This window comes from Rattus rattus, chromosome 18, assembly GCF_011064425.1.
Source record: "Rattus rattus isolate New Zealand chromosome 18, Rrattus_CSIRO_v1, whole genome shotgun sequence".
Classification (NCBI taxonomy): domain Eukaryota; kingdom Metazoa; phylum Chordata; class Mammalia; order Rodentia; family Muridae; genus Rattus; species Rattus rattus.
This window is the reverse complement of record NC_046171.1, coordinates 7,298,610-7,314,648: the sequence shown is the minus strand read 5'-3', so window position 1 is coordinate 7,314,648 and position 16,039 is coordinate 7,298,610. Positions and strand designations below refer to the sequence as shown.

The 16,039-nt window shown below is 53.5% G+C and overlaps 2 protein-coding genes across 10 annotated transcripts; one reads left to right on the top strand and one right to left on the bottom strand.

Moving 5' to 3' along the window:
* Positions 1–868: 868 nt before the first annotated feature.
* Prrt1 (proline rich transmembrane protein 1) lies at positions 869–4,533 on the bottom strand. 3 transcript variants are annotated; one of them, XM_032888281.1, is made up of 4 exons: positions 4,369–4,533; positions 2,860–3,075; positions 2,079–2,264; positions 869–1,937 (listed from the first exon to the last, which is right to left on the bottom strand). In XM_032888281.1, exons 3-4 carry the CDS (start codon positions 2,151–2,153, stop codon positions 1,761–1,763), a joined length of 252 nt encoding a protein of 83 aa, XP_032744172.1. In that variant the 5' UTR covers positions 2,154–2,264; positions 2,860–3,075; positions 4,369–4,533; the 3' UTR covers positions 869–1,760. The 3 variants fall into 3 exon arrangements, with proteins under 3 accessions (XP_032744172.1, XP_032744171.1, XP_032744170.1); XM_032888280.1 differs by having other exon boundaries at positions 2,860–3,398; positions 4,369–4,499; XM_032888279.1 differs by lacking the exon at positions 4,369–4,533 and having other exon boundaries at positions 2,860–4,278.
* A 252-nt stretch (positions 4,534–4,785) lies between these two features.
* On the top strand, positions 4,786–15,626 carry Ppt2 (palmitoyl-protein thioesterase 2). 7 transcript variants are annotated; one of them, XM_032888276.1, is made up of 10 exons: positions 6,126–6,179; positions 6,839–6,933; positions 7,119–7,309; positions 7,514–7,667; positions 8,006–8,101; positions 8,187–8,294; positions 9,787–9,870; positions 9,966–10,050; positions 14,601–14,655; positions 14,822–15,626. In XM_032888276.1, exons 3-10 carry the CDS (start codon positions 7,127–7,129, stop codon positions 14,963–14,965), a joined length of 909 nt encoding a protein of 302 aa, XP_032744167.1. In that variant the 5' UTR covers positions 6,126–6,179; positions 6,839–6,933; positions 7,119–7,126; the 3' UTR covers positions 14,966–15,626. The 7 variants fall into 7 exon arrangements, with proteins under 7 accessions (XP_032744168.1, XP_032744166.1, XP_032744164.1 ...); XM_032888277.1 differs by lacking the exons at positions 6,126–6,179; positions 6,839–6,933 and adding an exon at positions 4,786–5,053; XM_032888275.1 differs by lacking the exons at positions 6,126–6,179; positions 6,839–6,933 and adding an exon at positions 5,363–5,991.
* Positions 15,627–16,039: the final 413 nt, after the last annotated feature.

The window sequence follows — 16,039 nt, the reverse complement described above, 5'->3', positions numbered from 1 at the left end:
GGCCTGAAATGTCCCAACCTGTGATATCTGTCCCTACCCCAGCCTCCATACAAGGTTTTCTGTCAGAGCCTGGTCTGGGCATATCTCACAACCCTGTGTCATGGTCATGTCTTATGAATGAACAAACCTGGGGTTTGTTCCTGCTTTATATGTGTGCAGGGGAACAGGACACCCACTCTGCCTGTTCCCCAGTCCCCTCTCACAGAGGGTTAAGCTAGGGTTAGCTAGGACAGTCGCCCCAGGTAGACTAGAGAGGTTCTGCTGACCGTCTTCCCTGGCGTTCCCAGAGCTCTCTGCTCCTTACCGAGCTTTGCCTTCCCATGGGACTCCGGTGTAGGCTGTCCAGCCTCGGGCCCGGAACACTGGGGGGCGGTTGCCAGGCAGTTGCCGTTCTTTCACAGCTCCAGGCTCCCCAACCAAAGTCATTCTTCTCCACCGAGGTCATTCTTCACATCTTCCCAAGACCCTCTTCCCCAACGCCCCAAGCCCAGTTTAGGAGGGAGGGGAAAGTGGGATTGGGAACCCCCTTGGTAGTGACACTCCAGGTCTTCTCCAGTCCGGTTCCTTCCAGCTCTCTCTCTTTGGAGACAGAGTTCACTGAAGCCCAGACTGACCTCTAACTTTCTATAGAGTGGAGTATGGCTTTGAACTCCTGACTCTTCTCCCAGATACTAGGGCTAAGGAGTACAGCAAGCTTGGCTTGGGGGCCTCTCTTTTTTCTGCCGGCATGGGAAACTATCTCCTCCGGCTTTTTTCTCTGTTGGTGTCACCACCCCTCTCCCCCCGGCCCCCCGTAGGGGAACGACAAGATGAAACGCAAAACGGGAACGGAACGCCAGGGTGTTCTCTGAGCTGTGGTCTTTGGAACTGCGGGTGATAAATCCACTAAAATGTCTTTAATACTGTCTTTCAGAAGTTCACACACACTGGCACACACAGATCAAAACAAGTCTAGGGCAGAGGGGAGCGGGGAAGCGTCGACTCCCTCCCTTTAACCCTGGATTCTCTTCTGCCCCCGCTGCCCAGGGGTTGGCACATGTAGAAAGGGTATTTACATTATAGGGACTTGGTTCTCTTTCCAGAGTGAGGGGTACTAAACCTGGAACTTGCCTCATCTCACTCCAAAAGCCGCAAAACGGGAAGTTCTGTAATTAGCAAGAAAATAGGCAGAGATGGGGGTTGGGGGCGGGGAGAAAAATCCGCACTGGCAAAAATCCGAGCTAGAGTGGGGGTGTACTTCTCCCAGGGCTGAGTCCTTTTAGGGAGGTAGGGGGACGAGTCCGTCTGTATTGTGGGCTGGGGGCCTGGATTCACAGACCCAATCACCAGACTGAAAAACCCCAAAGAAGAAAAGAAGGCGGAGCCTGCCGACCTGGAGGCGGGGTTTGTGGGATGTGGGGCGGAGCTTATAGATGAGGCGGAGCTTCTGGGACCTGACTCCCTACTGGGGAGCGGAGAGCAGGAGAGGTCCGCCCCTGGCTGGCACTGCACTTTGATGGGGTGGGGAATTGGGGCGACTGGAGGGTCGGGGTTTGGCGCGGATTCCAGTGCCGCTGAGGATGTGGGTGCTAGAGGGGTTCCTGAGGAACTGAGCGTACTCTCTGGGCCAGAGGTTCCGTGGGGGCGGAGTTTATGATGTCTGGAAGTCCAGCGGCGCCTCAGGAGGATGTTCAGGGCGCGCTCTGGGTAGGCGGCAGGACTGCGCCACGCGCCTGGGAGGTTGGGAGGGGGCACGGAGCGGGGCCGAGACGGGGACGTTTTTAGGGATCCCAGTAGTTTTCGTGATGCTGGGCGGCAATGATGATGACTACAGTGAGGATGGTACAAAGCACCATAGCTGCGATGCCCACGGCCAGGGAGATGAAGGAGAAATTCCGGGCCTCGCGGGAAGCGATCTCGGCGGACACCAAGTCTCCGCGGGCCAAGGCCGTGCGCACCTACCGGGGAGGGGCGAGGGGAGGGGTCAGAGAGCCACTGCTCACCCGCCACAGCCCCCCTCTAAGACTATGTCCAGAATGCTCCGGTCTAAGGAAGCCCCTGGTCAGCCTAAGCTTTTACTTCCCGCCCCCGACCCACACCTGCACGGCCTTGAAGATGGCGATGATGCCTGTGGGCCAGAAGCAGCAGATGGTGGTCAGCACAGCGATGGGCATGTAGTCATGCGGCGGGCGCCTGGGCTCCAACAGAGCCAACCCTGGGCCCTGGGGCGGCGGGGGCAGAGTGGAGGTCACTCCTGGACCCCCGGGGGTCCCGCCTGCGTAGGGCTGTGGGAAGGACAGTGGGGGAAAGGGACGTCACACCAACAGTCTTGCTGCTTGCCAGCAGCTGGCCAATTGGCAAAGAGGTTTTTAAAAACACGATTTTGCTTAAGGGAAAAAAAAATCGTTCCTGACAGTAAAATCGGCCTAGGCCTCTCTTCAACTATCATTAACTTGAATATTCGGGGAAGTTCCCACAGTGTCCTACAAGGTATGGCTTATGGGTCTGTCTGTCCTTCCGGTCTTGTTTCCATCTTCCTTAGCATCTCTAGGCCCAGGCTTCTGCCCTCTTTTACCCCTGGCTTCCCAGGTTCCATCTCTCTCTCTCCCTCCAAGCTGTTTTCCTTCTTTCAGACCAGCTGATTTCTGAACCACAGCCCAAACCTTGACCTTTGATCCCCCCAGACTCCTCCCCGCTTCCCCCCAAGGTCCACCACTTTCCCACCCATTGTCTCTCCTCTCTCCACTCTTCTGTCCAGGGTTTGTTACCAGAAGGGCGGACAGCCTGGTTCTGTTTCACTCTCTCCCAGCTTCCAGAGTGTGTGCGTCCCTGTTGCACCTGCCTCCCTGTCCTCCTAGGTCCTGTCAGCCCCATACTCACCGTGCCCACCGGATACACCGGGACATAAGCGGTGCACGGCTGCAGCTGCAGCGGGTAGCCCGGAGCCACGTAGCCCCCCAGCGGCAACGTACCCACCGCCCCCGCGTGCGTGGGCACCACGAAGCCTGGGGCTTGGGCCGTCGGGGCAGGCGCTGGTGGGGGTGGGGCGGCGGCCGCAGGCGGTGGTGGGGGAAGTGGACCCTCGAAGCGAGTCTCCTGCAGATAAGGGTCGGGTGGCATGCGGGGTAGGGTAGCACAGCCGGGTGGGGGAGCCCCAGCGGCGGGACCGGGAGGGGCATGGTGGGGGGGCCGCGGTAGCGTGGCAGAGGACGAAGGACCACGTTGAGCGCCAGCCGCAGCAGAGGCCAGGCCACCTGCTCCTAAGCGCGGGAGGGTGGCGGTGCCAGATTGGTGGTAGTGGTGGTGGTGATGATGATGAGAGGATGGAGCCGTTTGTGGGGGAGGGATGGGGGGCTCGGCTGGAGGTTGGGGGGCATTGTAGGGCGGAGGTGAAGTGTGGGGAACCGAGTCTGGAAGGCCTGGCCATGGAAAAGCCGAGGAGAGGATAAGGGGAGAGAGAAGACAGCAGAGATCAGAAGGGTAAGAGACATGAGACAGCAAGAGATGGAGAAATAGCGAGGGAGAGATAGCTGAGACGACATCTCCCATTTTGGGGTCAGGGAAGGGGTTGTATCTAGGCCACCTGGCCCCAGTTCTAGTTTTGCCGTCACAACTGTCACAACTCCTCCCAGGTTCCCCTGCTGTCAACCACAACCCCCTTCCAGGGCCGTCTGAGCTGCTCCTCTCCCAGCACATGTGGCCGTGTCACAGGGGTCGTGAACGCTCAGTTTAACATTTCCGCTTTGCGTCAGGTCGGAGTTACCTGGGGATCTCATGGCCTCGGTTAAGGCCCATAACAGAGCTCCTGGGGCTAGGCATGGTGGCTCATGCCTTCAATCCTAGTATTTGTGAAGCAGAGGCAGAAGGATGAAGAACAGGAGGAAGTTCAAGACCAGCCTGGGCTACATAGGGAAATCTCATCTCAATAAAGAGGAATCTTCTAGATATTACTTTCCCAACAACCCCGTCTGATCAAGTCTCCGTAATTTTTCCACTGGGTGTCTCCATGCCAGTGAACCGGTGACTGTCCATCTGTCACCCCCAGGGATGTTGTCCCTGCAGTACCTGACTGTGCCACCCTTTCCTTTTCTAAACTGCCCCCCCCACCAATGTTGTTGACAAGGGACGGAGGCAGACTGACCCTAAGGAAGGAGGATGGAATATAGAAAGGGGAGGGGTGGGGGGTATGCACGGAGAGAAGGGGAATGGAACTGAGCCACACACTACACCCAGAGGGGGTCAAAGAAGGGGACTGGGGCAAGTGGGGGTTAGATAGGGGTTGATAGGGGTGGGATATATATATATATATATATATATATATATATATATATATATAGAGAGAGAGAGAGAGAGAGAGAGAGAGAGAGAGAGAGAGAGTTTTTTTTTTACCTGACTTTTCTGACGACATGCTTGCAAGCGCTGGAACAGGGTCTCTGAAGCTAGAGTCAGGGCCCCCTGACTGCTGGCGCAGGAGTCTGAGTCCCGGATGGCGCAGCCGGTGCAGCGGCGGTAGCAGCAGCAGCAGCAGCGAGGAAATGGAGAGATGAAGACAGTGTGTGTTTGGGGGGGCAGGGGGGGAGCTTAAAGGGACCGAGGCAGGGATAGGGAAGAGCTACAGAAGTACCCCCCCAACTCGGTTTCTGTCTGCTCCTGACCACCTCTTTCCTCCTCTCACCCTGGCATTCAAGCCCCCAGTTTAGGCTCCCTTGGAGTTGTCATGGAAACCGGGAGGCAAGACCAGGCAAGGCGGGTGGGACTAAGAGAAGGAGGGAGGGAGAGAGAAATCTCTAGAGTCTCTCCCGCAAAGACTCGCTGTAGTGATTATATTGAGGGAAGAAGCCAGCTCAATGGAATTACCACACTTATCTCCAGACCCTGTTTAACCAGACCCTGCTCACCCAAGGGGTTTTTTTCCCTTAGCTTCCCTCAGAACTTCCTGCAAGACAGTTCTAGGTTTCTCCGGGTAGAGACAGAACCAGGTGTGAGAGAGAACTGTACAAAGGATGGGAACCAAGAGGGTCCGAAAGACCCCCAGATATACAGCCTGGGCCTGCCCTCCTAGCAACAGAGAGAGGTAAGAAGCAGAAGGTGGCTGAAGTAGTGACAGCACCTGCAGGGGTACGCAGGAACCTTCTTTCTCTAGAGCTATACAAAGCTGAAATGCTTCCTCCGAGGGAAGCAAGCTGTAATTGCTTGTTTGTGACAGGAAGGTTTGGAAAACCGTGCTTGTGGAGGCTGAAAAGTTCTCGGCCCTGTCAGCATTCATAACTGTCCCTTACAGCACCCCCTGTCTTCCCCCTCCTCCTGCCCCAAGACGCAGATCCACCCACGGAGTCAACCCGAGACACAGCGGTGACTTGAAGTCTTTTTATTTGCTTTTTTGTCTCTTGCAAGGGCGTGGGTGGGGAGGTGGGGTGAGGATAGGCCGATTACAGCGATTACACCAGTTGAGCCTTTTTTTTTTTTTCTTTTTCAGAAACCTAGCAGGAGAATCAGAAATTCCCCACTCTTTTAGGATTTTTCAGCTCTCTCCTGAGTCCTTAGAAAACTGCTCTAGGAGCCCCTCGGATGGCGTCCTGGAGAGCAGTCTCCAAGGCCTGGCTTGAACCTGTCCCAGGTCTGAGAAATTTTTACACGGCGACTTCATACCGGTGGTTCTGGTTTTTCAAGCATGTAGAGATCAGAGGGAACCTTGGACCCATCCCTCCCACATCATCTTCAATACACGCTTTAATTTTATTCAGAGAGTTTAGACCGAGCCAAGATCCTGAGTACAGGCCTTGGGTCTCCGGCAAGAAATCCTGCAAACTTATTTAACTGCTAAGTAAAATCCCTGACGGATAAAGGCCATCCCGGGGCGCTCCGGCGCGCGCAGGGGTCACGGGTAGGCCGAGTGTTGCCAGCGCCAGCAGCGCGGAGGAAGTCTGGCTGCAGTGGCAGGGTCTGTGTCGCCAGCAGCCCGCAGCAGATCATTGGGGTTGCTCAGGATTTCAGACTGGTGGAAATCCTGTGGTGAGTCCTTGAAGCCTACGGGGGGGCTCCACGCCCATAGAAGGTGGGTCTTGGAGGGTGGGTCGTGAATGCGGAGATAAAAGTAGGGCCAGAGAAATTGGGTCAGGCTGCACTTCGCTCGAGGGGCCTGGAGGACTCTCGGTGTCTCCGGAGACAAGGGCACAACACGCACTTCAAAGTGAAGAGTTGTAAGGCGCTGATACGGGGCGGGAGGGCAGGCAGGAGTGGGAAGAGGGGCTCTCCAGCTGCGGTCGGCCTGGCACTCAGGCCTGGCACTCAGGCCTGCCACAAGCCAGGCGTCCCGCGATAAAGTGGGAATCGCCTTTCAGCCAGTCCTAACCTCCCCCTTCGCACGTCCTCTTGGACTCTGCTGAGAAGCCAGAAAGCCTGGACTTAAGAGTGGGAAGCATCAAAGAGGGGACGTTGCACCCCTGGGTGGCTGAATACAGCTGGAGGTGCGAAACCTTCTTTAGATACCCGGGATTATCTTTTCTGCCGTTGCCTCTCCCCATTCGGCCAAATGGATCGCTCCGTCTATTTCCTCCCCAGTTCTTTGGGTGCAATGGAATGTTCCATTGCCCCTCCGGTCCGCTGTCCGCGTTGCAGGGGACGCTCGCCCTGTTGCCAGGGAAAGCCCCGGACGTGACGGCTTTGCTCGACCCCGAGCAACCCTCCCCCCCGTCCGTCATCCCCCTGCGCGCTCTCCTTGTCCCCTTTTACCCCCGTACCCCGTGGATTCCGGACTAGGTACAAGTAAACAGCTGGCGGAACGAAGCCTCCAGACACAGGCCAGGTGGGAGTTTCCACTCTCTGTGTGTCCTGGGCCTCTGTTCCCTGGTCTTTGCAGATCTCGGAGTAGTGCATGGTCGAGGTGATGCTTAAGGAAGATCCTGGGCCTTGGGACCAAGTCCCTTGAGCGCCAAGTTGGGGGCGGGACTTAGGGTGAGCTTTGGTGCATGGAGGTGGTAGGGGGTGTGTTTGTGGCAGCCATCTGGATGGAGTAAGTTAAAAGTAGCCTGTCGTCACAAGGACAGGAGTAGGAACGGAGGCGGGCGAGTTGCTTGCTTTGAGTCTGTTTGGAGGTGGGGGGTGGTCCGTCTCCCTCACAGCCTTTCGTTCCTTCTCAGGTGGGAGCATGCCGGGGCTATGGAGGCAGAGGCTTCCTTCGGCTTGGGCTTTGCTTCTCCTGCCTTTCCTGCCGCTGCTGTTGCCCGCAGCCCCCGCACCCCACCACGGGTCCTACAAGCCTGTGATCGTGGTGCATGGGCTCTTTGACAGTTCATACAGCTTCCGCCACCTGCTGGACTACATCAATGAGGTCGGTCGGGATACCGGATGCATCTACAGTGGCTGGGGGAGGAAGAGTAAGGCAGATGAAAGACAACCCCTCTAGGCCAGCCAGTTCTTCAGTGTGCTACTTACTACTGACCTACTGGGGAGAGGTGGGGAGCGGGGGTTCCTGGTTCCAGAAAGCAGGGTGAGCATAGTCCAACCCAGTGGCTGCATTGCCCCTTTCCCACAGACACACCCCGGGACTGTGGTGACAGTGCTTGATCTCTTCGATGGCAGAGAGAGCTTGCGACCCCTGTGGGAACAGGTTCAAGGGTTCCGAGAGGCTGTGGTCCCCATCATGGAAAAGGCCCCTGAGGGGGTGCACCTCATCTGCTACTCCCAGGGTAGGCAACACACACTCTTAACTCCCAAACCCCGTCTGAGCTTGACCCTTATCTAAGGCGTGCTTTCTGGTGTTTGTGTCCTGAGTGGGGGGGGGAGGATTCCTTCTGTCCTCAATGGCCGCAGTTCTTTGATTTGGAGAGCAGCTAAAAGCGTGTCCGTTGGTGAGAGAGGCCTAAACTCTCACCACGGCTCCATCATGTGACCCGTGACCCGTGTTGGCACCGAGTGTATCTGCGGCCTTGGATCCCGGTCTTGGTTTTGGTGTTCTGAGAGACAGGAAGCAGGGTCACGTCAGAGCCTGTTAAGACCCATTCCAACGTTGGCGTTGTGCTTTCAGGAGGCCTGGTGTGCCGCGCATTGCTGTCTGTCATGGATGAGCACAATGTGGATTCCTTCATCTCCCTCTCCTCTCCACAGATGGGACAGTATGGAGGTGAGTGGGCACTGTGGGCTGTAGAAGCCAACATGTCCGGGGCACAGAGGTTTGAGGCCCCTTGGCACTGCTGTTCTCTTCTTAGACACGGACTATTTGAAGTGGCTGTTCCCTACGTCCATGCGGTCTAACCTCTATCGGATCTGCTATAGCCCCTGGGGCCAGGAATTTTCCATTTGCAACTACTGGCACGGTGAGTCGGGGGCGGTGCGGTGGGGCCTCTGCCCGGGGCTCCATGGAGGGTGAGGCCTGCTGCACCCACTCTGCCGTAACCATAGCAACAGCTTCTGCTTATCTAATACTTATCAAATAGGCCGCCGTTCAGAACGTGGTATGCAAACCAGCCAGTTGCCTCAAAGAGGCAAAATTAAAAAAAAAAAAACCAAAAACCAGAAAAACGGCTTATTATCTTTATTGTTAGTGTGTCTCTCTGAATGCATGGATGTGTGTGCGCGAATGAGTGTGAGTGTGCACTCACGTGTGTGTGGGTGTGTGCACATGCGTGTGCATGCTCATGTCGAATTTATGTAGTCTGTTTTCTCTCTCCACCATTGCGGGTCTCAGTTTGGCTGCTACAGTGTGGACCATAGGCCCTATGGTGGCTGTAATCATTCAGTGAGAACAACACTGTCACCAGCTCATACAGGGTACCAGATAGTGTCTTCCAGTCCGCTCACTCATGGTGGTGCACCCCTTTAATCCCAGCGCTTGAGAGGCAGAGGCTTCTGCGTTTGAAGCCACCATGAATTACATAGGAGTCCTAGGACAGCCGGGACTAAACAGACCCTGTCTCGAAAAGCAAACAAAACCAAACCCCAAAACCGCCTTCCGTTATGTTGAGGTTATTTTTTATTCTTTTATCTTTGCTATTACATTTATTTTTGTATTTTATGTACACCTGCACACCAGAAGATGGCATCAGACTATTGTGAGCCACCACGTGGTTGCTGGGAATTGAACTCGGGACCTCTGGAAGAGCAGTGGGTGCTCTAACCACTGAGCCGTCTCTCCAGCCCCAGTCTTTACTGAGGTCTCCTGACTTGACCATCCTGCTTCTAACCCCCTGCTTCCTTTTTAAATTGTATACTTGTGGGTTTTTCTTTTTAATCTGCGTATTGGTGTGCCACACAGATGCCTGTGGAGGCCAGAGGAGGGCACTGGATCCCCTGGGGATGGGATTACAGTTGTAAGCTGTCGTGTGGTTGTTGGGAATTGAACCTGAGTCCTAGAAGAACCCAGTGCTTTTTTCTTTTTTTTTAAATAATATATATTGGTTGTTTTTATTTATTGATTTATATATGAATACACTGTCACTCTCTTCAGACGTACCAGAAGAGGGCATCAGGTCTCATTACAGATGGCTGTGAGCCACCATGTGGTTGCTGGGAATTGAACTCAGGACCACTGGGAGAGCAGTCAGTGCTGAGCCATCTCCCCAGCCCCGCATCCAGTGCTCTTAACTACTAAGCCAGTCCTCCGTCCCCCTTGAACTCTATGTAGCCAAGGATGACTTTGAACGTCTGAGTCTCCTGACTTAACATCCCAAGTGCTAGGATTATAGGTGTGTACCATCCATGCCTGGTTCATGTGGTACTTGAGGTCAAAACCCAGGGCCTTAGGCGTACTAGGCAGGCATGTGATCTGTCACACATCCCCAGTCCCTGCTAACTGCTGTTTGCACTCAGACCCTCACCACGATGACTTGTACCTCAACGCCAGCAGCTTTCTGGCCCTCATCAATGGGGAGAGAGACCATCCGAATGCCACTGGTAAGACCCCCCTACTCCCACCTGCGTTCCCTCTTCTGCTCCTCCCTAAACCAGGCCTGACACACGGCTAACTCCATCTCTTCCCGTCTCTACAGCGTGGCGGAAGAACTTCCTTCGTGTGGGCCGTCTGGTGCTGATTGGGGGTCCGGACGATGGAGTCATCACTCCCTGGCAATCTAGGTAATGTGGGATTATAGAGGCTGAGGACTGGTTCTCCAGCCCCCACTAATTTTTAGCTCCCTAACCTGGCCTGTTAGAGCCCCCTACAGCAGACGTTCTTTTAGAGACAGACAGGGTCCTCACCAGTGTGTGGCTCAGGCTTGATTGGTGGACCTCTTGCCTTTGTGTCCCAAGTGACACACACCCATGTCTCCCTCTTACTTTTTGGTGGGATTGAGGACCAGACCCTGGAACTTTCGCACGCTTGGCAAGTATACTGCTTACTTGACCCTTGTAGAAATTTTTGAGTCTGAGGCAAGGAGGTCACTTGAGCCCAGGAGTTCAGTATGGGTGTGGCAAGACAATGGGTTGCTTTCACTAAAACACACACACACACACACACACACACACACACACAAATGGATATATTTAATGCCAGCAATTTTTTCAAAAGATTTATTTATTGATTATATGAGTATACTGTAGCTGTCTTCAGACACACCAGAAGAGGGCATCAGATCCCATTACAGATGGTTGTGAGCTACCATGTGGTTGCTGGGATTTGAACTCAGGGCCTCTGAAAGCAGTCAGTGCTCTCAACCTCTGAGCTGCCTCTCCAGTCGTATGCCAGCAATATTTAATCCCGGTACTCAGGGGGCAGTGGCAGGCGGATCCCTGTTTCAGGCAATCCAGGGCTATACAGTGAGTCTGTCATAATAAAGCAAAATACCACCAAAAACAAGCGAGCCTACTGGTAGAAAAAGCCTTCTAATTTTGGCAGCTAGAGGTGTGGCTCAGCTGGTAGAATGCTTGCTTAGCATGCCTGAGGCCACTTGTTCAATCACAAAGGCCATTTCAGAGCACTCAGGAGGATCGGATACTCAAGGACATCCTTTGATTATCTAGTGACTATGAGGCCAGTCTGGGCTCTGAGACCAATTTCAAAAACCACTCATTTTAGTCACAGATCCTTAGGTTTCAGAGATGGTTTATCAAGCGTATGTTGTCAAGATTTTCCTAGAGGCAGTATCTTAGGTACCTAGGCTCACACCTTTAATCCCAGCACTCTGGAGGCAGAGGCAGGTGGATCCCTGAGTTCAAGGCCAGCCTGGTCTACATAGTAAATTCCCAGGCAGCGCAGAGAAACCCTGTCTCAAAAAACAGTAACAAAACAAAACCAACCAACCAAAAAAAGTCTCAAGAGCAAAGCCGGGACTCTGACATAACTACAGTGTAAGAGTGAGGTCCCCGCCATTTTTATCACACTTGGTTCAGATTCTCCCCCCACCTTCGAGCCTCTGCATCCTCTTCATTCCTCAGGAAGGCTGTGAACCTGTCTGTGTCGTCATGGGCTGATCTGGGAGCCTGACATTTACTCAACAAATATTTACTGAACACTGTGTGTGCCCAGGTGCTGTTGTGGGCCCTGGGGAAGCCGCACTTAAGAACAACCCTAATGCCGAGTTCTTTGTGCTCTAACTGTGGAGAAGACACTAGAAATACTGGTGGCGGGTACAGTGAGAAGAGGTCTGGTGTCATCTGTGGGGAGGGAAGTGTCCTTGAAGGAGCTGGCATCTGAGCAAGCCTGAGGAAGTAAGGGAAGGCATGTGACATGGGAGCCCAGCCCTGTGAGGGTTGGAGAAGGCAGTGTGGAGAAAGCCAGAGGTGAGTGAGGCAGGGTGTGGCCACATGAATCCTTGTAGGCCAAGTGTCAGGCCCTTGGGCTGGTTTTTATTGTGACAGACTGTAGCTGAACATAGTCTACACAACTGGATTGCCAGTACCTTTGAGGCAGAGGGAGGAGAGGATATTTCTGTTTGTGGCCAGCCTGGGCTACCAATTAGACCTAACTTAAACAAATGAGCTAACAGATAGGTGAAGAGGGTACAGAGCTCAGAGTATTTGGCTAGCGTGCTTAAGTCCCAGGCTTGGTTTCGTTGTTGTTGTTTGCTTGCTTGGTTTTGGAGACAGGTTTTTCTCTGCATAGCCCAGGCTATCCTGGAAGAAACTCTGTAGACAAGGCTGGCTTTAAGTTCACAGAGATCCTTTTGCCTCTGCCTCTTGAATGCTGGGATTAAAGACCTGCACTACCACCCTTGGCTCCTGGGTTTGACTTTTAGCACCAGGAAGAGAGGACAAACAGAATTATGGTAGATAGGTAGGCGGAAGGTTTTTTTGTTTTTTTGTTTTTTGTTTTTTTTGTCTTTTGTGAGACAGTCATATAATCCAGGGTAGCCTCAAATTTGTATTGCCAAAGACACAGATTTATTACTGTGTCAGGTGTATGTAGTGCTGTACAGGAAACCCAGAACTCAGTGCCTGCTTGGCGGTCAGTCTACCAACTCAGCTATGTAACCAACCTTAGAAATTACGGTTTTTAAATGTCTACTTTTATGACACTAGCTACATTAATACTTGTGCAATGTTCAACTTTATCCCTCTGGAAAACATTGTCCACTAAACTGAAGTTCCGTGCTTGTTAGACGTTCCCCGCCTCAAACCCCAGGCAGCCAGTGTGCTTGCTTTTTGAAAAAGATGCTAGAGAGGTGGATCAGTGGTTCAGGGCACTGGCTGCTCTTTCAGAGGACCCAGGTTTGGTTCCCAGCATCCACACGGAGGGCGAGGGGGGCTCACAGCCATCTGTAACTCTAGTCCTAGGTATGCACCACAGCCTTTTGGCCTCCTCGAAGGTAAAATACTCACACGCATAATAATAAGTCAGTCAGATTTATCAGAATCAATCTCAGCGCTAGGAGGTGGATCGCCAAGTGCAAAATCAGCCTGGTCTACAAAATGAGTTCAAAGGCAGCCAAGGCTGCAAAGTGAGCTGTCTCAAAAGCAAACAGACAAAATATTCTCAGTGGGATAGGAAGATGTTGGGTTGAAGGAGCGGCAACCTTCCAAAATAAAAACAGTGCAAGAGTAAGAGTGGCTTTTACGTACACAGCACCATTTCGCATGTAAAAGAACTCCATGGTTGTAATAGCTCATGGCTAAATAGCATGTGGTCTGTCCCAAAGCACTGTTGTAAGCCTCCCCCCTTTACGATTTATTATTTTTCAGTTTAGCTACATTGATTTACTTTGAGTATGCTCAGGCACATACGTGGGGAATCAGAGGCCAGCTCGCAAATCTTGGCTGTTTCCTTCCACTATGCGGGTCTATGGGATTGAACTCAGTCTGAGGCACCTTCACCTGCTGTGCCTGAAGATGGTGTCAGATCCCCTGCAGCTGGAGTCACAGGCGGCTGTGAGCCCCGCTCCCATCCCCCACCACCGTTGAGGGTGTGGGAATGGAACCTGGGTTTTCTGAAAGAGCACTAGATGCTCTTTGCTGAGCCTTCTCTCTAGCCCCTCCCTTTTCCTATATTACCTGGTGTAGTTCTCTCAGCCACTCACTTGGGGGCAGCAGTCACTGGCCGTTGTATCATCTTGTTGCCCTGTTTGGCTAGGACATGTTTCTCTCAATCCTAGCCTGCTTTCTTCTCACTCCTGCAGGCTCGTGGCTTTTTTGTTTTTTTCAAACAAGGTCTCTTACGTAGCCTCAACTATCCTGGAACTTGTTTATGTAGACTGGGCTGGCCTTGAACTTGCTGAGATCCGCTGCATCTGCCTCCCCAGTGCTGATGACATACATAGGTCATCACACTTAGTTCTTTTATTTCCTTAAGGATTTTCATTTTGAATCATGTGTGGTGTGTGTGTGTGTGTGTGTGTGTGTGTGTTTTTGTGTGCGTGCTTTGTGGCGTGCACATGCAGGTGCCTGTGAGGGGGGAGCAGCCATTGTTCTTACTGCTGAGCTGTCTCTCCAGCTCCCAAAGATGTTTGCTCTTTTTTAAAAAAAAATTTGAAACAGGGTCTCTTTGTGTAGCCCTGGGTGTCCTGGAACTCTGTAGACCAGGCTGGCCTCTGCATCCCTAGTGCTGGGATTAAAGGTGCGTGCCGCCACCACCACCTGGCGGTTAAATTTTTATGTGCCTGAGTGGTTTGCCTGTGTGCACATCTGTGTACCATACACATGCCCTATATCCAGGGAGGCCGTGGCCATGAGATGGCATGGATGTCCCGCAGCTGGGGCTACAAATGGAGTAAGATGCCATGCGGGTGCTGGGGTTGAACCTCCGTTCTCTGGAGAAGCAGCCATGCTCTTAACCTCTGAGCCAGTTCTCAGACCTTAAATTCTATAGCTTGTTTTATTTCGGTGTTTTCAAGGCAGGCTTTCTTTGTGTATTAGAGCCCTGGCTGTCTTGGACTCACTTTGTAGACCAAGCTGTCCTCGAACTTTACCTCCCAAGTGCTGGGATTAAAGAGCTATGTGCCACCACACATGGCCCTTAACTTCTTTTACTCATGAATTGCTCTTAGCTTTTTGTTTGAGACAGGTCTTGCCTGGAAGTCACTATGGGGTCATGGGGTCACGCTCTCCACATTTGGCCTTCAAGTGTGTCATCATGCCAGCTCCCCTTAAGATTTTGAGTGTGCTCGGTGCCGCCTGTCTCCCTGGGCTGTGAGTGAGAACACACACTAATTTTCTTGGTTTTCCTGATAACCTCTGTGCACGTGTCTTTGTAGCTTCTTTGGTTTCTATGATGCCAACGAGACGGTCTTGGAGATGGAGGAACAGCCGGTAAGCCCCTCCCATCTTGCTTCCTCTCTCCCTCTCTCCCATTTTCTCTATTTCATTCTGGTCTGTCTGCCTCTGACTCAACTGAAGGGTATGCCTCATGGAGGAGGGAGGGGCTGGTGTGGACACCAGCGGTGTCTCACTCCTGCCTCTCCCGTGTTTCTTGAAGGTGTATCTTCGAGACTCTTTTGGGTTGAAGACTCTCTTGGCCCGGGGGGCCATAGTGAGATGCCCCATGGCTGGGATCTCTCACACCACCTGGCACTCCAATCGCACGCTCTACGACGCCTGCATTGAGCCCTGGCTCTCCTGAAGATGTCCTCAGGGCTCTCCAGGAATTTCCCAGCCCAGAGATCAAGTGGTGGCCTTCTGGCGTGCCTGTGCCTGTGACCACCTCGTCGCTCCCACACTGCCCCCCGCCCCCCACCAGGGCTCCCAAACCCTCCCCTCTGCTCCTCTGTGAATGACAAGTCCTGGTCCCCTACCTCATGTCCTCACTTGGGGACGTCTCCATGCTCTCCCTTTCTGCCACGGCTGAGGTTGGGAAGCAAGCACCAGGTTTTTAACTGTGGCTTCACCGCTGCTGCTGTTGCTTCTCCGGGTCTGGCTGTACCGGAGGAGAACCCAGCCCCTGCCCACCTCAGGGGTCTTCCAGGCCACTCAGGACATTTTTAGCTTGTTATTCCCATGCCCCTCTTCTCTGTCCCTGTGGCCAGCCTCCCCACCGAGAGGGGCGCCCGTACAAGGGGGTTCTGAGGCTCCCCTATGGGGACAGTTCCACTTTTGAAGTGTCAGTGTTGGGGAATATCTGTGGCCTGCAAGGCCCATCTCAGGTTTGGGGATCCCCCAGTCCCTATGATCAGTGTTGGGGTATCCCCTGGGAGCCTAGGTTCTTTGAGGCCCCAGCCCCTCTTTTAACCACCTTTGAGTGGGTGGTCCCCGTATTTATAGAAATAAAAGTTCCATTTCCTCAATGTGGCTTGGCTTCTTCCCAGGTAAAGGGGACCTGAGCTCCCCCCAAGTGGGTGGGGATAGAGCCTGGGACCTGGGTGCCCGGATGCTTGGCCTGGGGTGGGGACCCCCTTGGTGTTTCCTTCCTCTCAATGCCCATTCTGTGTGGGTTCCTGACTCTGCGGGTTCTTTCCTGCTGAAGACAATTCTCTTCCTGTCCCAGCCTAGGGTTAGGGGCTAAGCCCCAGGCTCTGCCAGTTTGGGTCTCAGCCTCATGGATGAAACTGGCCTGCCGCCCCCAGCCTAGACGAGTGGGCTGAGGGTCAGGGTGGACATGTGTCATACCCCTCGACCTTTGGAGGCCAGGATTGGGTGAGGGGCTGGACAGTGAGTCTCCCTTTGCCTGGGAGGAGGAATTTGGGCTGAGACAATAGGG